This window comes from Buteo buteo, chromosome 7 (assembly GCF_964188355.1).
Source record: "Buteo buteo chromosome 7, bButBut1.hap1.1, whole genome shotgun sequence".
Taxonomy (NCBI): Eukaryota; Metazoa; Chordata; class Aves; order Accipitriformes; family Accipitridae; genus Buteo; species Buteo buteo.
The window spans coordinates 42,091,362-42,107,197 of record NC_134177.1 but is presented as its reverse complement, the minus strand read 5'-3'; the positions used below and the strand labels follow the sequence as shown (position 1 = coordinate 42,107,197).

Below are 15,836 nucleotides of genomic sequence, written 5' to 3'. Positions count from 1 at the left end.
AGGAGCACTCGGCGGCACGCCGCCCTTGCCGGTGCCTGCTGCCGTGGGACGGGGATGCTCGGCACCGTGCCAGTGGCGCGGGGCTGGGGACCCGACCCCGGTGCCCGTGGCGGGGTGCTGAGCGCCCGCTCCGCTCTCCCCGCACAGGTTCGACAGCGAGCTCTCGCAGGCGCACGAGGAGGCGCAGCGGGAGAGGCTGCAGCGGGAGAAGCTGAGCCGCGAGAAGGACGTGCTGGTGGCCGAGGTCTTCGGCCTCAAGCAGCTGCTGGAGGTGAGCGGTCCCCGGTCCTCCCCTCAGTCCCCCAACCGGCGGGTGCCCCGGGCTCACGGTGACCCCTTCTCTCGGCAGGACAAGGACTCGGACATCACGGGGCTGACGCAGAAGGCGGAGGCGCTGGAAGCCGAGCTGCAGGACATCTCCTCCCAGGAGTCAAAGGATGAGGCCTCCCTGGCCAAGGTGAAGAAGCAGCTGAGGGACCTGGAGGCGAAGGTCAAAGACCAGGAGGAGGAACTGGACGAGCAAGCTGGGACCATCCAGATGCTGGAGCAGGTACAGCGGGGAGGGGTGAGGTTTCTGGGTGGGGTGGTTTCATGCAGAGCTGTTATTACCTGGGCTGGGCTTGCCTGGGAAGAGGAGGCGGTCGCCCTCAGCCCGGCGTCGGGCCAGGCATCGCGGCTGCCGACGCGGCTCCTGGCCCTCTGTGCCATGGCCCGGCAGGTCACTGTGGGGCGGGCAGCCCGGCCGGCCTCGGACCGGGGGGTTTTCAGGGTGAGTGGCACCCAGGGAGCGGCGTGGGGGGGGTCCCCACGTCCCCTTTGCTCTGACCGCATCCCCCCCATTTGCAGGCCAAGCTGCGGCTAGAGATGGAGATGGAGAGGCTGCGGCAGACCCACGCCAAGGAGGTGGAGAGCCGCGACGAGGAGGTGGAGGAGATTCGGCAGTCGTGCCAGAAGAAGGTAGGGCTCAGCTGTGGCCCCTCTGTCCAAGCGGGGCCGGGATGCGTCCCGATGCCCCAGCCGGGTGCCGGGAGCTGCCAGCCGGGCACTGTCACGCAGCACCCGGCTCCCACGCGGCCACAGGCGAGCTTCGCTGGCCTGGCAGGTCCGACCGGTCCCTCCGCTGCCCTGGCCAGCGGACGCCGGGCTTCGTGCCTCTGGTTGCGCAAACACCGGGCTGGTGGGGTCACCTGGCATCCCCGGTATGTGGGGACACACGAGAGGGAGGTCCCAGCCCCTTCCTGCAACCCTGACCGGGTTGCCCTTGCTGTCCCCCAGCTGAAGCAGATGGAGGTGCAGCTGGAGGAGGAGTACGAGGACAAGCAGAAGGTGCTGAGAGAGAAACGGGAGCTGGAAAGCAAATTATCCGCCATCAGTGAGCAGGTAGGGCGGGGGACAGCCGGGCACGTGCCTCACTTTGGAGACCCTGAGGTGGCCATGGAGGGGTGGGCACCCCGCCGGCGCGGTGCCCTGACACGGTCCCCCCCTGCCGCAGGCCAACCAGCGGGACTTCGAGACGGAGAAGCGCCTGCGCCGGGACCTGAAGAGGACGAAGGCGCTACTGGCCGATGCGCAGATCATGCTGGACCACCTGAAGAACAACGCGCCCAGCAAGAGGGAGATCGCCCAGCTCAAGAACCAGGTGTGCATCCAGACCCCCCCAAAAACGCAGCCCTTGACAGACACGGGGTATGCCCATCCTCCGGCCGGGCACTGAGCCGTGTCCCCGCAGCTGGAGGAGTCGGAGTTCACCTGCGCAGCCGCCGTCAAGGCCCGCAAGTCCATGGAGGTGGAGATCGAAGACCTCCACCTGCAGATCGACGACCTCGCCAAGGCTAAGGCAGCGGTAAGTGGTTTTGGGGTGCGATGCACCGTGATGGGGCCGTGGCCCACCTGCACCCGGGGCGAGACCACCACTGGCACATCGCATGCCGGCAGGGTGGTCCCATGCCGCTCGGTGTGGTTTTGGGGGGTGGGTGCCCCGCTCCCGGGGTGCAGTGGGAGACGCAGGTGGCTCCCCGCAGCTGGAGGAGCAGCTGAGCCGGCTGCAGCGGGAAAAGAACGAGGTGCAGAGTCGGCTGGAGGAGGACCAGGAGGACATGAACGAGCTGATGAAGAAGCACAAGGCGGCTGTGGCCCAGGTGAGGGGGGAGCAGCAGCCATGGCTCCCCCGGCCCCCCGTAACACCCCTCTCGGACCCGGCGCAGTGGGGTCCCCGCTGACGGCCCCGGTGTGTCCCGCAGGCGTCCCGGGACCTGGCGCAGATGAATGACCTCCAGGCGCAGCTGGAGGAGGTCAGCAAGGAGAAGCAGGAGCTGCAGGAGAAGGTGGGGAGCACCGACATTGGGCGCAGGCGTGCGCCCCGAGTGAAGCCAGGGGGACTGGGGGGCACCCAGACACCCACTGCCCACGCTGTGGGGTGGCCCCTTCTACCCTGGGGCTTGCAGAGCCGTCCCATGGGGAGCTCTCCATTGGGATGGGCACAGCATGGCCGGCAGCTCTGCTCCAGGGCGGTGTGGCGGGGGTCCAGGGAGGTTGTGGTTGAGGCTGAGGCTGTGTCCCCCCCTCCTCAGCTGCAAGGCCTGCAGAGCCAGCTGGAGTTCCTGGAGCAATCCATGGTGGACAAGTCGCTGGTGAGCCGGCAAGAGGCCAAGATCCGTGAGCTGGAGACCAGGCTGGAGTTCGAACGGACACAAGTCAAGCGCCTGGAGGTAGGTGCTGGGCTTTCCCTCTGCTCCGGCTGGGACTGGGATGCAATGGGACCATGATGTGAAGCTGCCCAGGAGCTCCGCTGAGCGAATCCTCGATATCCCCTCCCTAGGACCCCCCACGCTGCAGCCCTCCCCTGCCGGCAGCCCGTCCCCATCCCCACAGGGAAAGCTCCCTGCAAGCACCGATAACAGTAATCCACCACCCAGCCCGGCAAAGTGCTGCTCTTTCCCTGCATTGACTTACGGAAATTATAGACTCTCCCGGCCCCGCTAAACGCAGCCTGCTTTATATTCTGCCTTTGCAGCTCTGCCGGGGGAGCGGAGCAGCTTAGCTCTCCTCTTAATATTTTCCTAGCTGTTATTTCCCTTCCTCACTCTCTCTGCCGGGGCCATAAATATGCAGCGGCTGGCTCAGCGGCTGGGGGAGAATGGGAGCTATTTTTTCCCTACGTTACACGCTGTAATTACTTCACACACAGTTAAATCTATTTTTCCAATTCGACAAAGCCCCCACGGTTGTTCTGCCCCTTCCTTGGCCCTGGGGGGAGTTTATCCTCCATCTCCTTGTGTAAATTCATGGGGATGGGATCCGTCTTCACGTGAGCCCTTGGTGCTGTTGCTGCAGGGTGAGGGGTCCGTGGGGGGATCTGGGGTGACCCCGCGCCCGTCGTTCCGCAGAGCCTGGCCACACGGCTGAAGGAGAACATGGAGAAGCTGACAGAGGAGCGGGATCAGCGCGCGGCCGCCGAGAACCGGGAGAAGGAGCAGAACAAGCGGCTGCAGCGACAGCTCCGCGACGTCAAGGAGGAGATGGGCGAGCTGGCCAAGAAGGAGGCGGAGGCCAGCCGCAAGAAGCACGAGCTGGTGAGGCACCCACGATGGGACCGGGTAGGAGGATGGGGGGGTTTTCCCCGCGGGACCTGGCTCACCCCGCTCCCTCCGGGCAGGAGATGGACCTGGAGAGCCTGGAAGCCGCCAACCAGAGCCTGCAGTCAGACCTGAAGCTGGCCTTCAAGCGCATCGGGGACCTGCAGGCGGCCATCGAGGATGAGATGGAAAGCGACAGCAACGAGGACCTCATCAACAGGTGAGAGCGCCTGGGTCTGGCTTCCCCGCGAGGCACGTCACCAGGGCTCACCGCTTCTCCTCGCCACTTCTGAAATGCCGCGGGGACCCCTCGGCTCTGCCTGGCCCTGGCAGGATGCCGCCTGTTCATCCGTGCATCGTGCACACGCGCATCTGTCCATCCGTGCATCGTGCACACGTGCATCTGTCCATCCGTGCATCGTGCACACGTGCATCAGTCCGTGCATCTGTGCATCCATCCCTCCCTCCACCTGCAGCCCCCGTGCAGCTTCACCCACTTGCGGAGGTGCCTGAAACGCAGCCAGGCCCGTGCTGGCTGGCTGGAAACAGTTTGGGGAGCCCCAGGAGCCAGGGCAGCACAGCCTGGCAGGAGGTCTGGGTGGCTGGGATCCAGTCCAGCGTGGAACACTGGGATCCAGCCCAGCCCGGGATAGAATCATAGAATCGTTTAGGTTGGAAAAGACCTTTAAGATCATCAAGCCCAACCATTAACCTAACGCTGCCAAGTCCACCACTAAACCGTGTCCCTAAGTGCCACATCCACACGTCTTTGAAATACCTCCAGGGACGGTGACTCCACCACTTCCCTGGGCAGTCTGTTCCAATGCACGATAACCCTTTCGGTGAAGAAATTTTTCCCAATATTCAGTCTAAACCTCCCCAGCCCAACTTGAGGCCGTTTCCTCTTGTCCTATGGCTTGTTACTTGGGAAAAGAGACTGACCCCCACGTCGCTACAACCTTCTTTCAGGTCGCTGTAGAGAGCGATGAGGTCTCCCCTCAGCCTCCTTTTCTCCAGCCTAAACAATCCCAGTTCCCTCAGCCGCTCCTCAGAAGACTTGTACTCTAGATCCTTCACCACATTTGTTGCCCTTCTCTGGACATGCTCCAGCACCTGACCCGGGATGCTGGGATCCAGCCCGGGATGCTGGGATCCAGCCCAGGATGCTGGGACCCAGCCGGGTGCAGCCCCATGCCAGGGGTGCAGGGCAGCCACACTTCCCTCCCTTGGCCCTTCCCCACCATTTAATTTGCCCCCCATTTGTTCTCCACCCACTTGGTCTTTGGTTTTTTTTTTCCCTTTCATTTGATTTCCTTTCTGTTCTGTTTCTCCCCCCTCCGACCCCCTCCCCAACCCCTCCCAGTTTGCAGGACATGGTGGCAAAGTATCAGAAAAGAAAGAGTAAACTGTGAGGAGCTTCTCTTTCCTTCCTCCCCTCCCCTAACCCACACCTCACCCCCGCGGGCCGGGGTCCCGCATGCCACTGGCCCACCTCTGCATGCCCTAACAGCACCCATGGCACGGCACGGCACGGCACATAACTGCATCCCATGTAGGGGGACAGGGGCTGAGCCCCCGGGCCGGGGCGGGGGGTGATGCTCTGCCATGGCTAATGACGAGCGTATCGACGTGGAGCGGTGATGGAGCCCCGCTGCCACGCACAATTAATATCCCCCGCCACGGTCGCTCCCCCGCGACCTGGGTCCCGCTTAACTAACGGCACGCTCGCCCAGACATAAATTGTGTTTGACGTGGAGTTTAATTCTGCTGGTTATAAAACCTTAGCTGCCCCCAGAGTTTGTTTACGGGGCTCGTTGGGGGTTTTTTTGTTGTCGTTCTGTGTTTTTTTGTTGGTTTTGTTTTTGTTTTCAAGCCGAGCATTGCCTGGATGTATTGCAGGGGAGGGAGACGCGCGTGATGGAGTGCGGCTCGTTGCTTTGAATTTAACGAGGAGGATTCATATACAGGGTCTATCCCAGCCCGTCCCCTGTGTCGTCTGCTGTGTCCCCAGGCAGGGAATAAGCCCAAAGCCAGGCGGATAAAACGGCCGTTTAAGATCATATGATATATCCCTTCCCCGGCAGCGGCTTGGTGGGAGCCCTCGCCTCTCACTGGCCAGCGGCAGAGCGGGGAGAGAGGGGGCCGTGCCGCTTCGATTTCCTTATAGATCCCGCCGGTACTGCCATAACCCTAATGAAAGCAGTAAGCAGTTAGGTATTAAGGGAGATTTATGCAGGGATGCTTTTAACGTGGAGGAATGGATTTTGCAATGCATACGGCACCTTCTTTCTAAAGGCAATCAATATGGTTACGAACGGCCATTATAAATTAGATGGTTTAAGCCAGATAGGGCTTTTTTTATGCCGGGATGTAAATCAGGGGCTCTCCGGCACGGCAGGGCTGTAAATCTGCCTGCCACGCTCCTGCACCCGCCTTGCCGGAGTCGTTTCTGTTCTGCCTGCTAAACTCCTGTTTACCCAGGGCCATCAACATCTCTCTTCCTCGCTGTAATTTTGCGCTCGACGGTGGCCTATAAAATGAACCCACTTATTTCCTTCCCAGCTTTGGAGCTGGAAATCTCCTGTGTTCCTACAGTCGTGCCCCTCACTGCCCTGACGCCGGCCTCGCCGTCTTATCTTTCCAGCCCCGGAGCCATGCAGTGGCAGAGGGGGATGTTGGGCAGCGGGTGCAGGACCCCCTTGGCTGGGCAGGGGGGTTGTTTGGGGGTTCGGGGGGCACGCGGCACGACTGTGCTTTGGGGAGCCCCTAGTATGCAGGTTAAGCTGTATGCATGCAGGTTGTGGCCTGGGAGATGGAGCAGAACCACGGGATGGGGTTTCACCCATGCCAGGGTACGCAGGCAGTGGGTGCTGGGGGAGTTCGGTGCCCGCCAGTGCAGTTTTGCCTCCCCAGCACCCAAAATCTCACCGGCCCCTGCTCACCTCTTGCTTTCTCCCACTCCGACCCGCTCCTCCGGCAGCGACGGCGACTCGGACGTGGACTCGGAGCTGGAGGAGCGCGTGGATGGGGTGAAGTCCTGGCTCTCCAAGAACAAAGGCTCTTCCAAAGCACTCTCAGACGACGGCAGCCTGAAGGGCAGCAGGTGGGTGCAGGGCTGGGCGCGGGGCTGGCTGGCAGAGGACAGGGTGAGCTGTGCCGGCGGCCGGCCGGGGTGGGCACCGGTGGGATGTGACACTCTGGGTGCCGTGCTCCCACCCGGTGCTTGCGTGGCCGGCCAGGGAAGGGTTAACGCCAGCGAGCGGCTCGGTCTCCATTGGGGACACACGTCCCCCTGACCAAGGGGACCTCCCTGGTCCCCCTCCCCAGCATCCCACCCAATGCGGTACTGGGAGCCACCCTGGAGGTGGATGGGCATCCGCAGCCCCCACCCCGTCTGCCTCCCCAAGGTTCATGGTGGTGGGCTCTAGCCTTGTGCGTTCTCCACCGCTCCAGGGTTGGATCCTCCCTCCATCCTTTGTAGCCCCACCACATCCCTTCCCGCACCTCTCAGAAAACACGGGCTGCCCACACAGCCCCCGGCAGAGGTGGGGGACGTGCCTGGGTGCCCCCACGGTGCAGGGCCAGCGTGGGGCTGGGGCGCACAGCCCCACTCCTGTTCCCCGGAGAAAGCGCTCGGCTGCTGAGAGCAGATTGCTCTTATCCAAACCCAATTTCCTAGCAGGGCTCTGGGAGTCCCAGGAGGCTCCCCCTCCTCTGCCGAGCAGGGGGGAAAGATCTGAGACGGTTTTTTCTTAATTGGTTTAATTTATTCAGCAGTGCAGATGTAAAACATTTTGTTATTGGAGATAATTCCACCTTTTCTGAAGTCGGGAATCAAACGCAGCGGCTCCAGGTAGCCGACAATGAAATACATTGAACGCAACACTTTAGAGGGGAATCAAAGTGCCGGGCTAGAACAATTCCCCCATTTACATGACATTTTTCCGCGATGCTATTTCCCGCTGACGCAAATTACCGAGGCTGCCTCGCCGACGCTCTCCCCCCCGCCTTCCCTCGCCCGCTCATCTCCGTCTCTCTCTTGTCTCCCCGGTGCGTGCGTGGGGCCGCGGTGCCGCCGGCACAGGTCAGCCCCGCCGGATGGTCCCGAGGCCGAGGAGCGGCCGGTGTCGGTGTTGAGCTGCCTCAGCTATAGGAAGCGGCCGGGTCTCAAGGACTCCATAGGTGGTCACGGGGACGAGCAGACGCTCTTCAGCGCGCTCAGCGAGCGACCGGCTTCCCCCGAGCGTGCTGCCCACAGAGCCGCCCGCGGCGGCGAGCCCGAGGACCGGGCGGCCGTCATCGCCCGAGCCTTCGCCGACGCCAGCGGCCGGGCTCGGCAAGGGCTGGGCAAGCGTTGGTCCCTCTCGGCCGCCGACGGCGAGAAAGCCTCCGTCGCCTCCGCCCCGGTGAGCCGGGCTTCCTCCGCCACTTGGCGCGGGCTGGAGGACGGGGATCAGGGGGACGAGGGCTGCTCGGTGCTGAGCTTCGCCCTCTCCAGCCCCGGGAGCTTGCGGAGCCGGCGCGGGGGGCCCGAGGGTCGCCCCGAGTCGCGGCTCTCCCTGGCCCGCAGCCGCCTGGAAGAGGCGGACGAGGGGTCCCGCGGGCAGCCCCCCCTGGGGCGCAGCTTCTCCGTGCCTCCCCGGCCCCGCAGCGCTGCCTCCGAGGAGGGGGGTCCCGGGGACGCCCGCCCCGTGGGGCACCGCTCCTACCTTGACTCCGATCTGGAAGCCGCCATCCAGGAGGTACTGAGCTACCGCCCGTCACGGGCCAGGGGCTGCTCCAGCCCCGAGGCCGATTCGGGGGACGACGGCCGGAGCGTGCGGAGCGTGCGGAGCGTGCGGAGCGCAGCCCCCCTGGGTGCCGCCGACCGCCCCCCCGGCAGCCTCCGTCGCTCCGCGTCTGCCCTCGACTTCTCCCGGCGTGCCGGCCGGCGCCGCAGCAGCTCAGCCTCCTCCGAGGAAGAGGAGCGGAAGAAGAAGAGTGCCAAGAAGCATGCCAAGAAGGCCAAGAAGAAATCCAAGAAGAAGAAGAAGAAGCAGCAGTCATCATCCGACTCGGATTCCTCCTCCGATTCCTCCTCCGATTCCTCCTCCGGCTCTACCAGCTCCTACCGGAGCACCTCCAGCGTCAAGAAGGGCCCGCAGGCGGCGGGGGGCGAGGAGCCAGCACGTCCCAGCCGGGGCAAGAAGGAGGAGAAGCAGCGGAAGAAGCAGGTCGACAGCCTGGTGATGAAGTATTTGTACCGTCCCGAGAGCGACTGAGGCAGGAGGTGGGAGTGGTGTGTGCCGTGCAGCATGAACCTCCCCGTGTGCCACTAACCACTCGCCCTAACCCTCGCCCGGCTCCGGGCACGGAACCCATCTCTGCCGGGCACCCCAGGATGGGGTATCCCGCTGCGCCCGCAACAGCCCTGCTTTTGGGGTGCTGCAGGGCATCCCCGATGCACCTCCGGCCACGGGGAGCATCCCCGGCGTGGCCGCAGCGGGACCGGCAGCTGCCCGTGCTGCCAGGACGCAGCATGTTTGGGATTAGCCGCTGTAGCACGCGGGACGCCGGGAAGCGCTAATTCCTTCCCGGCTCCCCGGCCACCGGCCCAGGACGCAGCTGAATTTATTCCTTCAGGAAATTTAAGGGCTCGCCGGGCGGCACAGCATCCCCGCTCACCCCAGGGGATTCGCCGCCCCGGGGATGGCAACGGGTCCCAAAGGCGGTGGGGAGGAGCGGGACGGGTACTAACACGCACCCACTGCAGTGTGTGAGCATGGCGGGGGGAAGGCAGCACCCACGGCGGGGGAGCCGGGGGGTTGGTTGGGGTTCGGAGGTGTTTCTCAGGGCGGCCGCATCCTGCTGCCCTGCGCCGTGCAGGGTGCCTGTGATGGGGAATCGGGGTGCAAACGGCCTCACCCTGCCGGGCTTTGGGGCTGTGGACCCTGTTTGACGGCAGAGGAGAGGGTGCGCCGGGGCTTGCCGGCAGCAATTTCGGAGCGGGTTCAATCCTTTCTGATGGCTCGAACAGGAGCAGGGCTGGAGGAAGGGAAAAAAACCTTTTGGAAATGTGGTCACAGTCGGGCTGCCCGCTGCTTGTCCCAGGGCCGGGGAAGGCATCGCAGGGTGGCAGCGGGGGGGGAAGAAACACCCCCAGCACCCAGCCATGGGCTCTGGTGCAACTGGGACCCTCAAGCGGCGATGTCCGCGAGCATCGGCGTTTGCATCCACGGCCACGTGCCTTTTTCTGAGCGCGTGGCGCTGGGTGCCCGTGGAGGGTGGCAGCCACCGGGTGGGCTCGGCTTGGCCCCACCGCAGAGCAGGGGCTCGGCTCAGGAGTCAGTCACAGTGGAGAATGCCCCAAATATCTTGAAAATAATAAAAAAGGTGGTGATCGAGGCTCCATCCAGCTGGCTGCCAGCGTGCCGGCTCACCACAGCTCCCGGTGTAGCCGGTGGGGAGGCGTGCCCGGCAGCCGAGCTCTGCGGCGGCACTGCAGTACACTGGGGGCACGGACCCCCCCGCCTCTGCCCCCCACTAACCCCGCTTTCTCCCCCACAGCCCCCCGAGCTCCCGGCACCTTTTCACCTACGACAGATGGGATGAGGAGCAGGATGCCGGGGAAAGCACACGCCGCTCCTCCCGCAGCTCCCCCAGCGCCAGTGAGGCAGAGAGCCGGACCGCCGAGACCCCCGCCTAGCACCCCCCCCACCATTTACCCATCGCCCCAAAAACACTCAGCTCCACGGGGCCAACCCGGGCAGCCGGTATTTCTTCTACATGGGGCGGGGGGGACACATGCAGCTGCTGCCCCCCCAGCCCCGGCCATGGGGGGAGCAGCCCGGCCGGCTCGCTGGCTGCAGCCCCCCCCGGCCACCCCCACCCTCCCACCTCCCATCTGTCCTCGGCGGCAGAGCCGGCTGCTCCAGCACCCTGGGTTTATTCCTCAGTGCCTGCTGGCTCCTTATTTTATAACTTAAACTTCTCCCCAACCCAGGCACCCCCACTCCGGTCCTCTTAAGCCCCTTTTAGTTGAGCCAAAGACGTCTTCTCGCTGGCCGGGCCCTGGGGAGCAGCCGCCCCGCAGCCGGGAAGGGGACATGGGGACGGGGTCCCACATGCCCCCTTGGGTTGTCGTCACCCCCCCTTACCCCCCCCATCCCACCTGGTGGTTTTGCACTAGCCCAGCTGTGCGTTTCTCCCCCCCCCCCACTTTACTTTCAGTATGAAAATAAACGTCATTTCTGGCTGGTGATACCGGCTGTTGCCTGCTCTGCGTGCCAGGGGGGGTCGTCATTCCGTTTGGGGGGGGGTCACCCCGTTTCAAGGGAGTGTTTGCATGGTGGTGGGATCTGGCGGGATGGATCCAGCCCCGGCGAGGATGCGGGGCTGCATGGAGGGGCCAAGCTCAGCACCTTCCCTGAGCCTGCTGCACCCATGGGTGATGGGGAGGGGAAGGGGGGAGACTGCACTCGTGGGTGCCGGCACTGAATCATTTATCAATCTTCATAAATATGCAGATGAGCAGCGGGGATGGGAGCCCTCTGCCTGCCGGCGTTAATTATTTAACGCGGAGGAGATGATGATGTGCATCGCTGGCCGCCTGAGCGGCACACGGCTCAGCCTTGGCTCCGGCACCCGCCGGCCTCGTGCCGGGTGCTGTCCCCTGCCCCCCCATCCCCCCCAAGCCCCAGGGACCCCCTGCACCCCCAGGACCCCCGGCACCCCTGGGACCCTGGCAAACCAGGTCATTTGTTCCTTTTCCCCACCATCTCTTGGAAACAAATGGGCCGAGCTCAGCGCTCGCTGCCATAAAGCCACGCTGCGCTAATGCGCTTTCATTAAGTAGGAGCGATCTAATGATAATAAAATGGCACATTTAACATTAAAACATTTAACTTGACTCCTAAGCGAGTGTGTCTCTCTGCACTGTTCCAGCTCCATCTTCATGAGGCTGACAAAGCTCCTTAATTTGTTTCTGGGGAGCGGGTGCTCGGCAGACGGCTTGGCACCACGCGGGATGCCGGGATGCAGGGATATGGGGATGCTGGGATGTGGGGATGCAGGGTACCAGGATGCTGGGGTGTGGGGGTGCAGGGATGCAGGGTACCAGGATGCTGGGATGTGGGGGTGCAGGGATGCAGGGTACCAGGATGCTGGGATGTGGGGGGTGCTGGGTTGGCAGGATGCAGGGGTACAGGGATGCAGGGGTGCTGGGATGCGGGATGTGGGGATGGAGGGATGCTGGGGTGCAAGTAGCAGGGTTGCAGGGGTATAGGGATGCCAAGGTGCTGGGATGTGGGGATGGAGGGGTGCTGGGGTGCACAGATGGGGGGTACTGGGATGGAGGGGTGCCGGGATGCTGGGTGCTGGGGTGTGGAGTATGGGGATGTGGGGATGCAGAGCAGCTGGGGTGTGGGGGTGGAGGGGTGCTGGGGTGCAGCGTATCGGGACACCAGGATGCAGGGAGATGGAGATACGTGGGGATGCGGGGATGCGGACACACTGGGATGTAAGGATACCGGGATGCAGGGACAGAGCTGCAGGCCAGCGCGATGCCATGCGGGCACGGCCGGGGCCCTGCACCTACAGCGCAGCCCGGAGCACGCCGGGGAAGCGGGTGATGGCGAAGGGGGCCGTGCTGTGGGACGGCTCCTCACCCAGGCTCAGCTCACACAGCAGCTTCCCCACCACCGGCGCCAGCTTGAACCCGTGGCCTGCGGGGAGGAGAGGGTGGCTGGGGGGGTACAGCCACCCCCATGGTCCCAGCCAGCTCTGGGGTGCTGGGGCGGAGGGAGGGCTGGGTGCCCTCGCCTACCCGAGAAACCGGCCCCGATGATGACGTTGCTGAACTTGGGGTGCTTGTCCAGGATGAAGTCTTCGTCTGGGGTGTTCTGGGGGAGCCATGGTGTGAGGGTGTGGGGTCCAGGGTCCTCTCCTGGACCCAAGGTCGAGGGGGGAAGGCATGGCAAGGTCCACCCTGGGGTGGAGGAAGGCTTGGGACCCCAAACGTCTGGGTCCCTCTCCTCGGGGGGGGTCTCACCGTGTAGAGGCAGGTCTCCACCACGGCCGGCCGGGGCGCCAGCCCGGGCAGGTAGCTGCTGATGAAGCTGCTCAGGAGGGCGATGTCGGGGTGGGGGGCACCCAGGGGGACCCGGTCCCGCTCCTCGGGGTCAGCGGGGCTGCCGTGGTGGTAGCACACCTGGGGGGCAGCGGGTCAGGGGGGGCCGGCTGCGGGGTGCCCTCATTGCCACCGTGCCCCGCTCACCTTGACCAGCCCCGGGTACTCGAGGGCGGGCAGCCCGTAGATGCCGTGGGGGGCTCGGGGGAGCCCCATGGCCATGAAGCAAGGACCAGGTCTGCCTGTGCCGGGGCTCCTCGGCTCCTTCTCCCTCCAGTAGCAGACGTCGATGCGCAGGGGCTGGGGTCACCGCGTTAGCCCTGGCCGCGGGCACGCCGTCCCGCGGTGCCACCGACCCTTACCTGCAGCGGCAGATGGAGACCCAGGGGTGCCACGAGGGCACCGGTCCAGGCTCCGGCCGCGATGATGAGCCGGGGGGCTCGGTACGCTCCGGCGGTGGTGGTGACGGTGAGCACGGCCCCGGGATCGATGCGCAGCACCTTCTCCCCGTCCCGCAGGGTGCCCCCGTGCCGGCGAAAGACGTCCTGGGTTGGGATGGTGACGGGATGTGGCTGCGGGGACGGAGCCAGGGGACACCCAACCCACCCCCTTGGCAGCACCCACCTGCACCGCCCGCAGCGCCCGGTCGGCGAAGAGCACCCCACCGGTGCCGTCCCACACGGCCACCTCGCCGGCGTGGAGCCGGAGGCCAGGGAACCTCTGGGCCAGCGCCGCGGCGTCGAGGACCTCGCCGGCACGCAGGCTGCGCCGGCAGCCTTCCAGCTCCGGGTTGCCCGCCGGCCCCAGCACCACCAGTCCCGTCCGCCTGTGCCCGGCCAGCCACGTCAGTTGTCCCCTCACCCCCTCCCTGCGCAGAAACCCCCCCCACTTGCTTTGTCCCTGGGGGAAACTGAGGTACGGTGGCACTGGTGATGCTCGGGATGCGCTGCACCCTGGTGCTGCAGCACCCCACGGCGGGATGCTGGGTGATACGGGCAGGGCGCGTGGGGTGATGCGTGGGGAGGGTGCGGATGCCAGTATCACACTCCCCCCCCCCCAAATACAGCAAGCACCATCAGCCCTGACCCCAGCAGTGGGGGATCGTTTAGATGTTCATTTCCTTAATGGCACTTCCTTTATGGAGCCCCATAAATCAGCCGGAGCTGACGGCTGCCTGCCGGGATGGCCTCATCCTGCCCAGCGCCGTTCTCCAACAGGGCAGCAGCCGCAGCCCCCAGCCCAGACCCACGGGGAGGGAACGGTGCCCGGTGGGGGCCGTGTCCCCATCCCCGTCACCTGTAGAGGCTGGTGCCGGCCTCGGCCTCCAGCCGCTGCCAGAGGCGGAAGCTGTCGGGCATCATGCGGGCATAGGGCACTCGGGGGTAGGCGCTGCGGGTGATGCGGCTCTGCCCGTGCGAGCTGCCCCGCGAGTGGGGCAGGATGAACTGTGGGGCACAAGGGACGTGGGGGTGACCGCGGCCACTGCCACCACTGACCCCACCAGCCCCACAGGCACAGGCGCCGTGATGCGGCGGGCACACGGGGACAGAGCCTGCCCTGCCAACCACAGCACGGGGAAACAGCAGAAAATGGGGTCCTGGCACTGGGGACGTGGGGGTCCTGGTGCTGGGGACACGGGAGTGCTGGCACTGGGGACGTGGGAATGCTGGCACTGGGGACATGGGGGTCCTGGTACTGGGAACACAGGAGTGCTGGCACTGGGGATGTGGGGGTCCTGGTGCTGGGGACATAGGAGTGCTGGCACTGGGGTTGTGGGGTCCTGGTGCTGGGGACATGGGATTGCTGGTACGGGGGACATGGGGGTCCTGGTGCTGGGGACATGGGAGTGCTGGCACTGGGGACATGGGAGTGCTGGCACTGGGGACATGGGGGTCCTGGTGCTGGGGACGCGGGACTGCTGGCACTGGGGACATGGGGGTCCTGGTGCTGGGGACATGGGGGTCCTGGGGACATGGGAGTGCTGGCACTGGGCACATGGGGATCCTGGTGCTGGGGACGCAGGACTGCTGGCACTGGGGACATGGGGGTCCTGGTGCTGGGGACACGGGACTGCTGGCACCAGGGACCAGGGGTGCCAGCAGCGGCTCCGCTCCGTGCCGTGGCATATTGGGGCTGGGACATGGTGGGACGGGGACACGGCAAGGCTGGGGACATGGGTACCTGCTCCAGCAGGAGGGTGTCCCTGTGGCGCTGGGCCAGGTGGTAGGCGGCGAAGGAGCCCTGGATGCCGGCCCCGATGACGATGGCGTCGTAGGTGGCTTGGTGGGGCTGGCTGGGGGCAGCCATCTCTGTCCTCGTCCTTGTCCCCGTCCCCGTGGGCAGCTGGGAACCGAGCCAAGGGGAGGGAAGGGGCAGAGTCCGGCCGAGACGAGCGGTTGGCAGAATCTTGGCCGCCCTCCAGCCCTTGCGGGGACGGCGGGGGCCGCATCCTTCCCACCCCTCGGGGCTGGCTGGGCGGCAGCATCTCCATACCCCCACCAGTGCCAGCGCCCAGTCCTGCCGGGGAAGGCAGCTCGTCCGGCAGCGATGGTCCAGCCGGCAGCGCCGAGAAAATTCGGCCTTCCTCCTTTCTCAGCCGCCCCTGCACCGCTGTGGATGGGTGTTTTTATCCCTTTTTGGCACCCGGTACCCTCTGCTCACCCCAACCCCAGCACGGCACAGGGACCACCAGGACCAGCTCCCCCACCCCGCAGCCCTGGGGACCACAGAACACCGCGTCTCCCCATCACCTTCACCCCCCACCACTGCAGCGCGGCCCCCCCCAGCCCCACGGCACCTCCGGTGAGATCAGAGCGAGTGGGTGGGATAAACGTGCTGGAAAATTATTTCCAATAAATCCCCCTTTCCCTTCCTGCCGGTGGCTGCCGGCTCCAGCGGGATGTGGGGCTCGGCAATGCTCCCATTTGTGTGTCGATGGGAACCCCCCCCTTGCTTGCTTCAAGGCAAACAGGTTTTTTTCCTCGGGCACAATTTATTATGGCCATAAACTATTTTCTTGCCACCTTTTGTTGTTGTTGATATTTTTTTTAAGGGGAGATAGGCGTGATTTAGGGCTCGCCAGAGCAGCCGGGATACGGCACGGACCCCCATGTCCCACTGGCGGTGGTGGATTTTGCAAGCCTGCAGATTTGGGG

The 15,836-nt window shown here is 64.8% G+C and overlaps 2 protein-coding genes across 16 annotated transcripts in view; one reads left to right on the top strand and one right to left on the bottom strand.

The window, feature by feature from the left end:
* Positions 1-10,823, top strand: part of MYO18A (myosin XVIIIA) — a 39,571-nt gene extending 28,748 nt beyond the window's left edge. For 8 of the 15 annotated variants that reach the window (XM_075032752.1, XM_075032747.1, XM_075032748.1 and 5 more), the window contains 15 exons: positions 148-271; positions 350-550; positions 847-957; positions 1,276-1,380; positions 1,493-1,639; positions 1,730-1,843; positions 2,022-2,138; positions 2,241-2,324; positions 2,571-2,708; positions 3,387-3,572; positions 3,656-3,795; positions 4,939-4,983; positions 6,556-6,678; positions 7,660-8,844; positions 10,122-10,261. In XM_075032752.1, coding sequence (XP_074888853.1) covers positions 148-271; positions 350-550; positions 847-957; positions 1,276-1,380; positions 1,493-1,639; positions 1,730-1,843; positions 2,022-2,138; positions 2,241-2,324; positions 2,571-2,708; positions 3,387-3,572; positions 3,656-3,795; positions 4,939-4,983; positions 6,556-6,678; positions 7,660-8,836 — 2,812 coding nt within the window. In that variant the 3' untranslated portion in view covers positions 8,837-8,844; positions 10,122-10,261. Of the gene's footprint in view, positions 1-147; positions 272-349; positions 551-846; positions 958-1,275; positions 1,381-1,492; positions 1,640-1,729; positions 1,844-2,021; positions 2,139-2,240; positions 2,325-2,570; positions 2,709-3,386; positions 3,573-3,655; positions 3,796-4,938; positions 4,984-5,474; positions 6,042-6,555; positions 6,679-7,659; positions 8,845-10,121 lie in introns of those variants that run through there. The other 7 variants (XM_075032753.1, XM_075032761.1, XM_075032757.1 and 4 more) reach the window with 4 other exon arrangements.
* A 22-nt stretch (positions 10,824-10,845) lies between these two features.
* On the bottom strand, positions 10,846-15,008 carry PIPOX (pipecolic acid and sarcosine oxidase). Its single transcript, XM_075032772.1, has 8 exons — positions 14,863-15,008; positions 13,978-14,126; positions 13,306-13,507; positions 13,044-13,226; positions 12,829-12,981; positions 12,604-12,762; positions 12,379-12,454; positions 10,846-12,277 (listed from the first exon to the last, which is right to left on the bottom strand). Exons 1-8 carry the CDS (start codon positions 14,986-14,988, stop codon positions 12,147-12,149), a joined length of 1,179 nt encoding a protein of 392 aa, XP_074888873.1. The 5' UTR covers positions 14,989-15,008; the 3' UTR covers positions 10,846-12,146.
* Positions 15,009-15,836: the final 828 nt, after the last annotated feature.

Excerpts from the sequence above, each read along its gene's own strand:
- PIPOX (XM_075032772.1), bottom strand. The coding sequence starts at position 14,988 with ATGGCTGCCCCCAGCCAGCCCCACCAAGCCACCTACGACGCCATCGTC. Across the intron at positions 12,763-12,828 it reads AGTACCCGGGGCTGGTCAAG|GTGTGCTACCACCACGGCAG; the intron begins GTGAGCGGGGCA and ends GCTGCCCCCCAG. Across the intron at positions 12,278-12,378 it reads CATCGGGGCCGGTTTCTCGG|GCCACGGGTTCAAGCTGGCG; the intron begins GTAGGCGAGGGC and ends TCCTCCCCGCAG.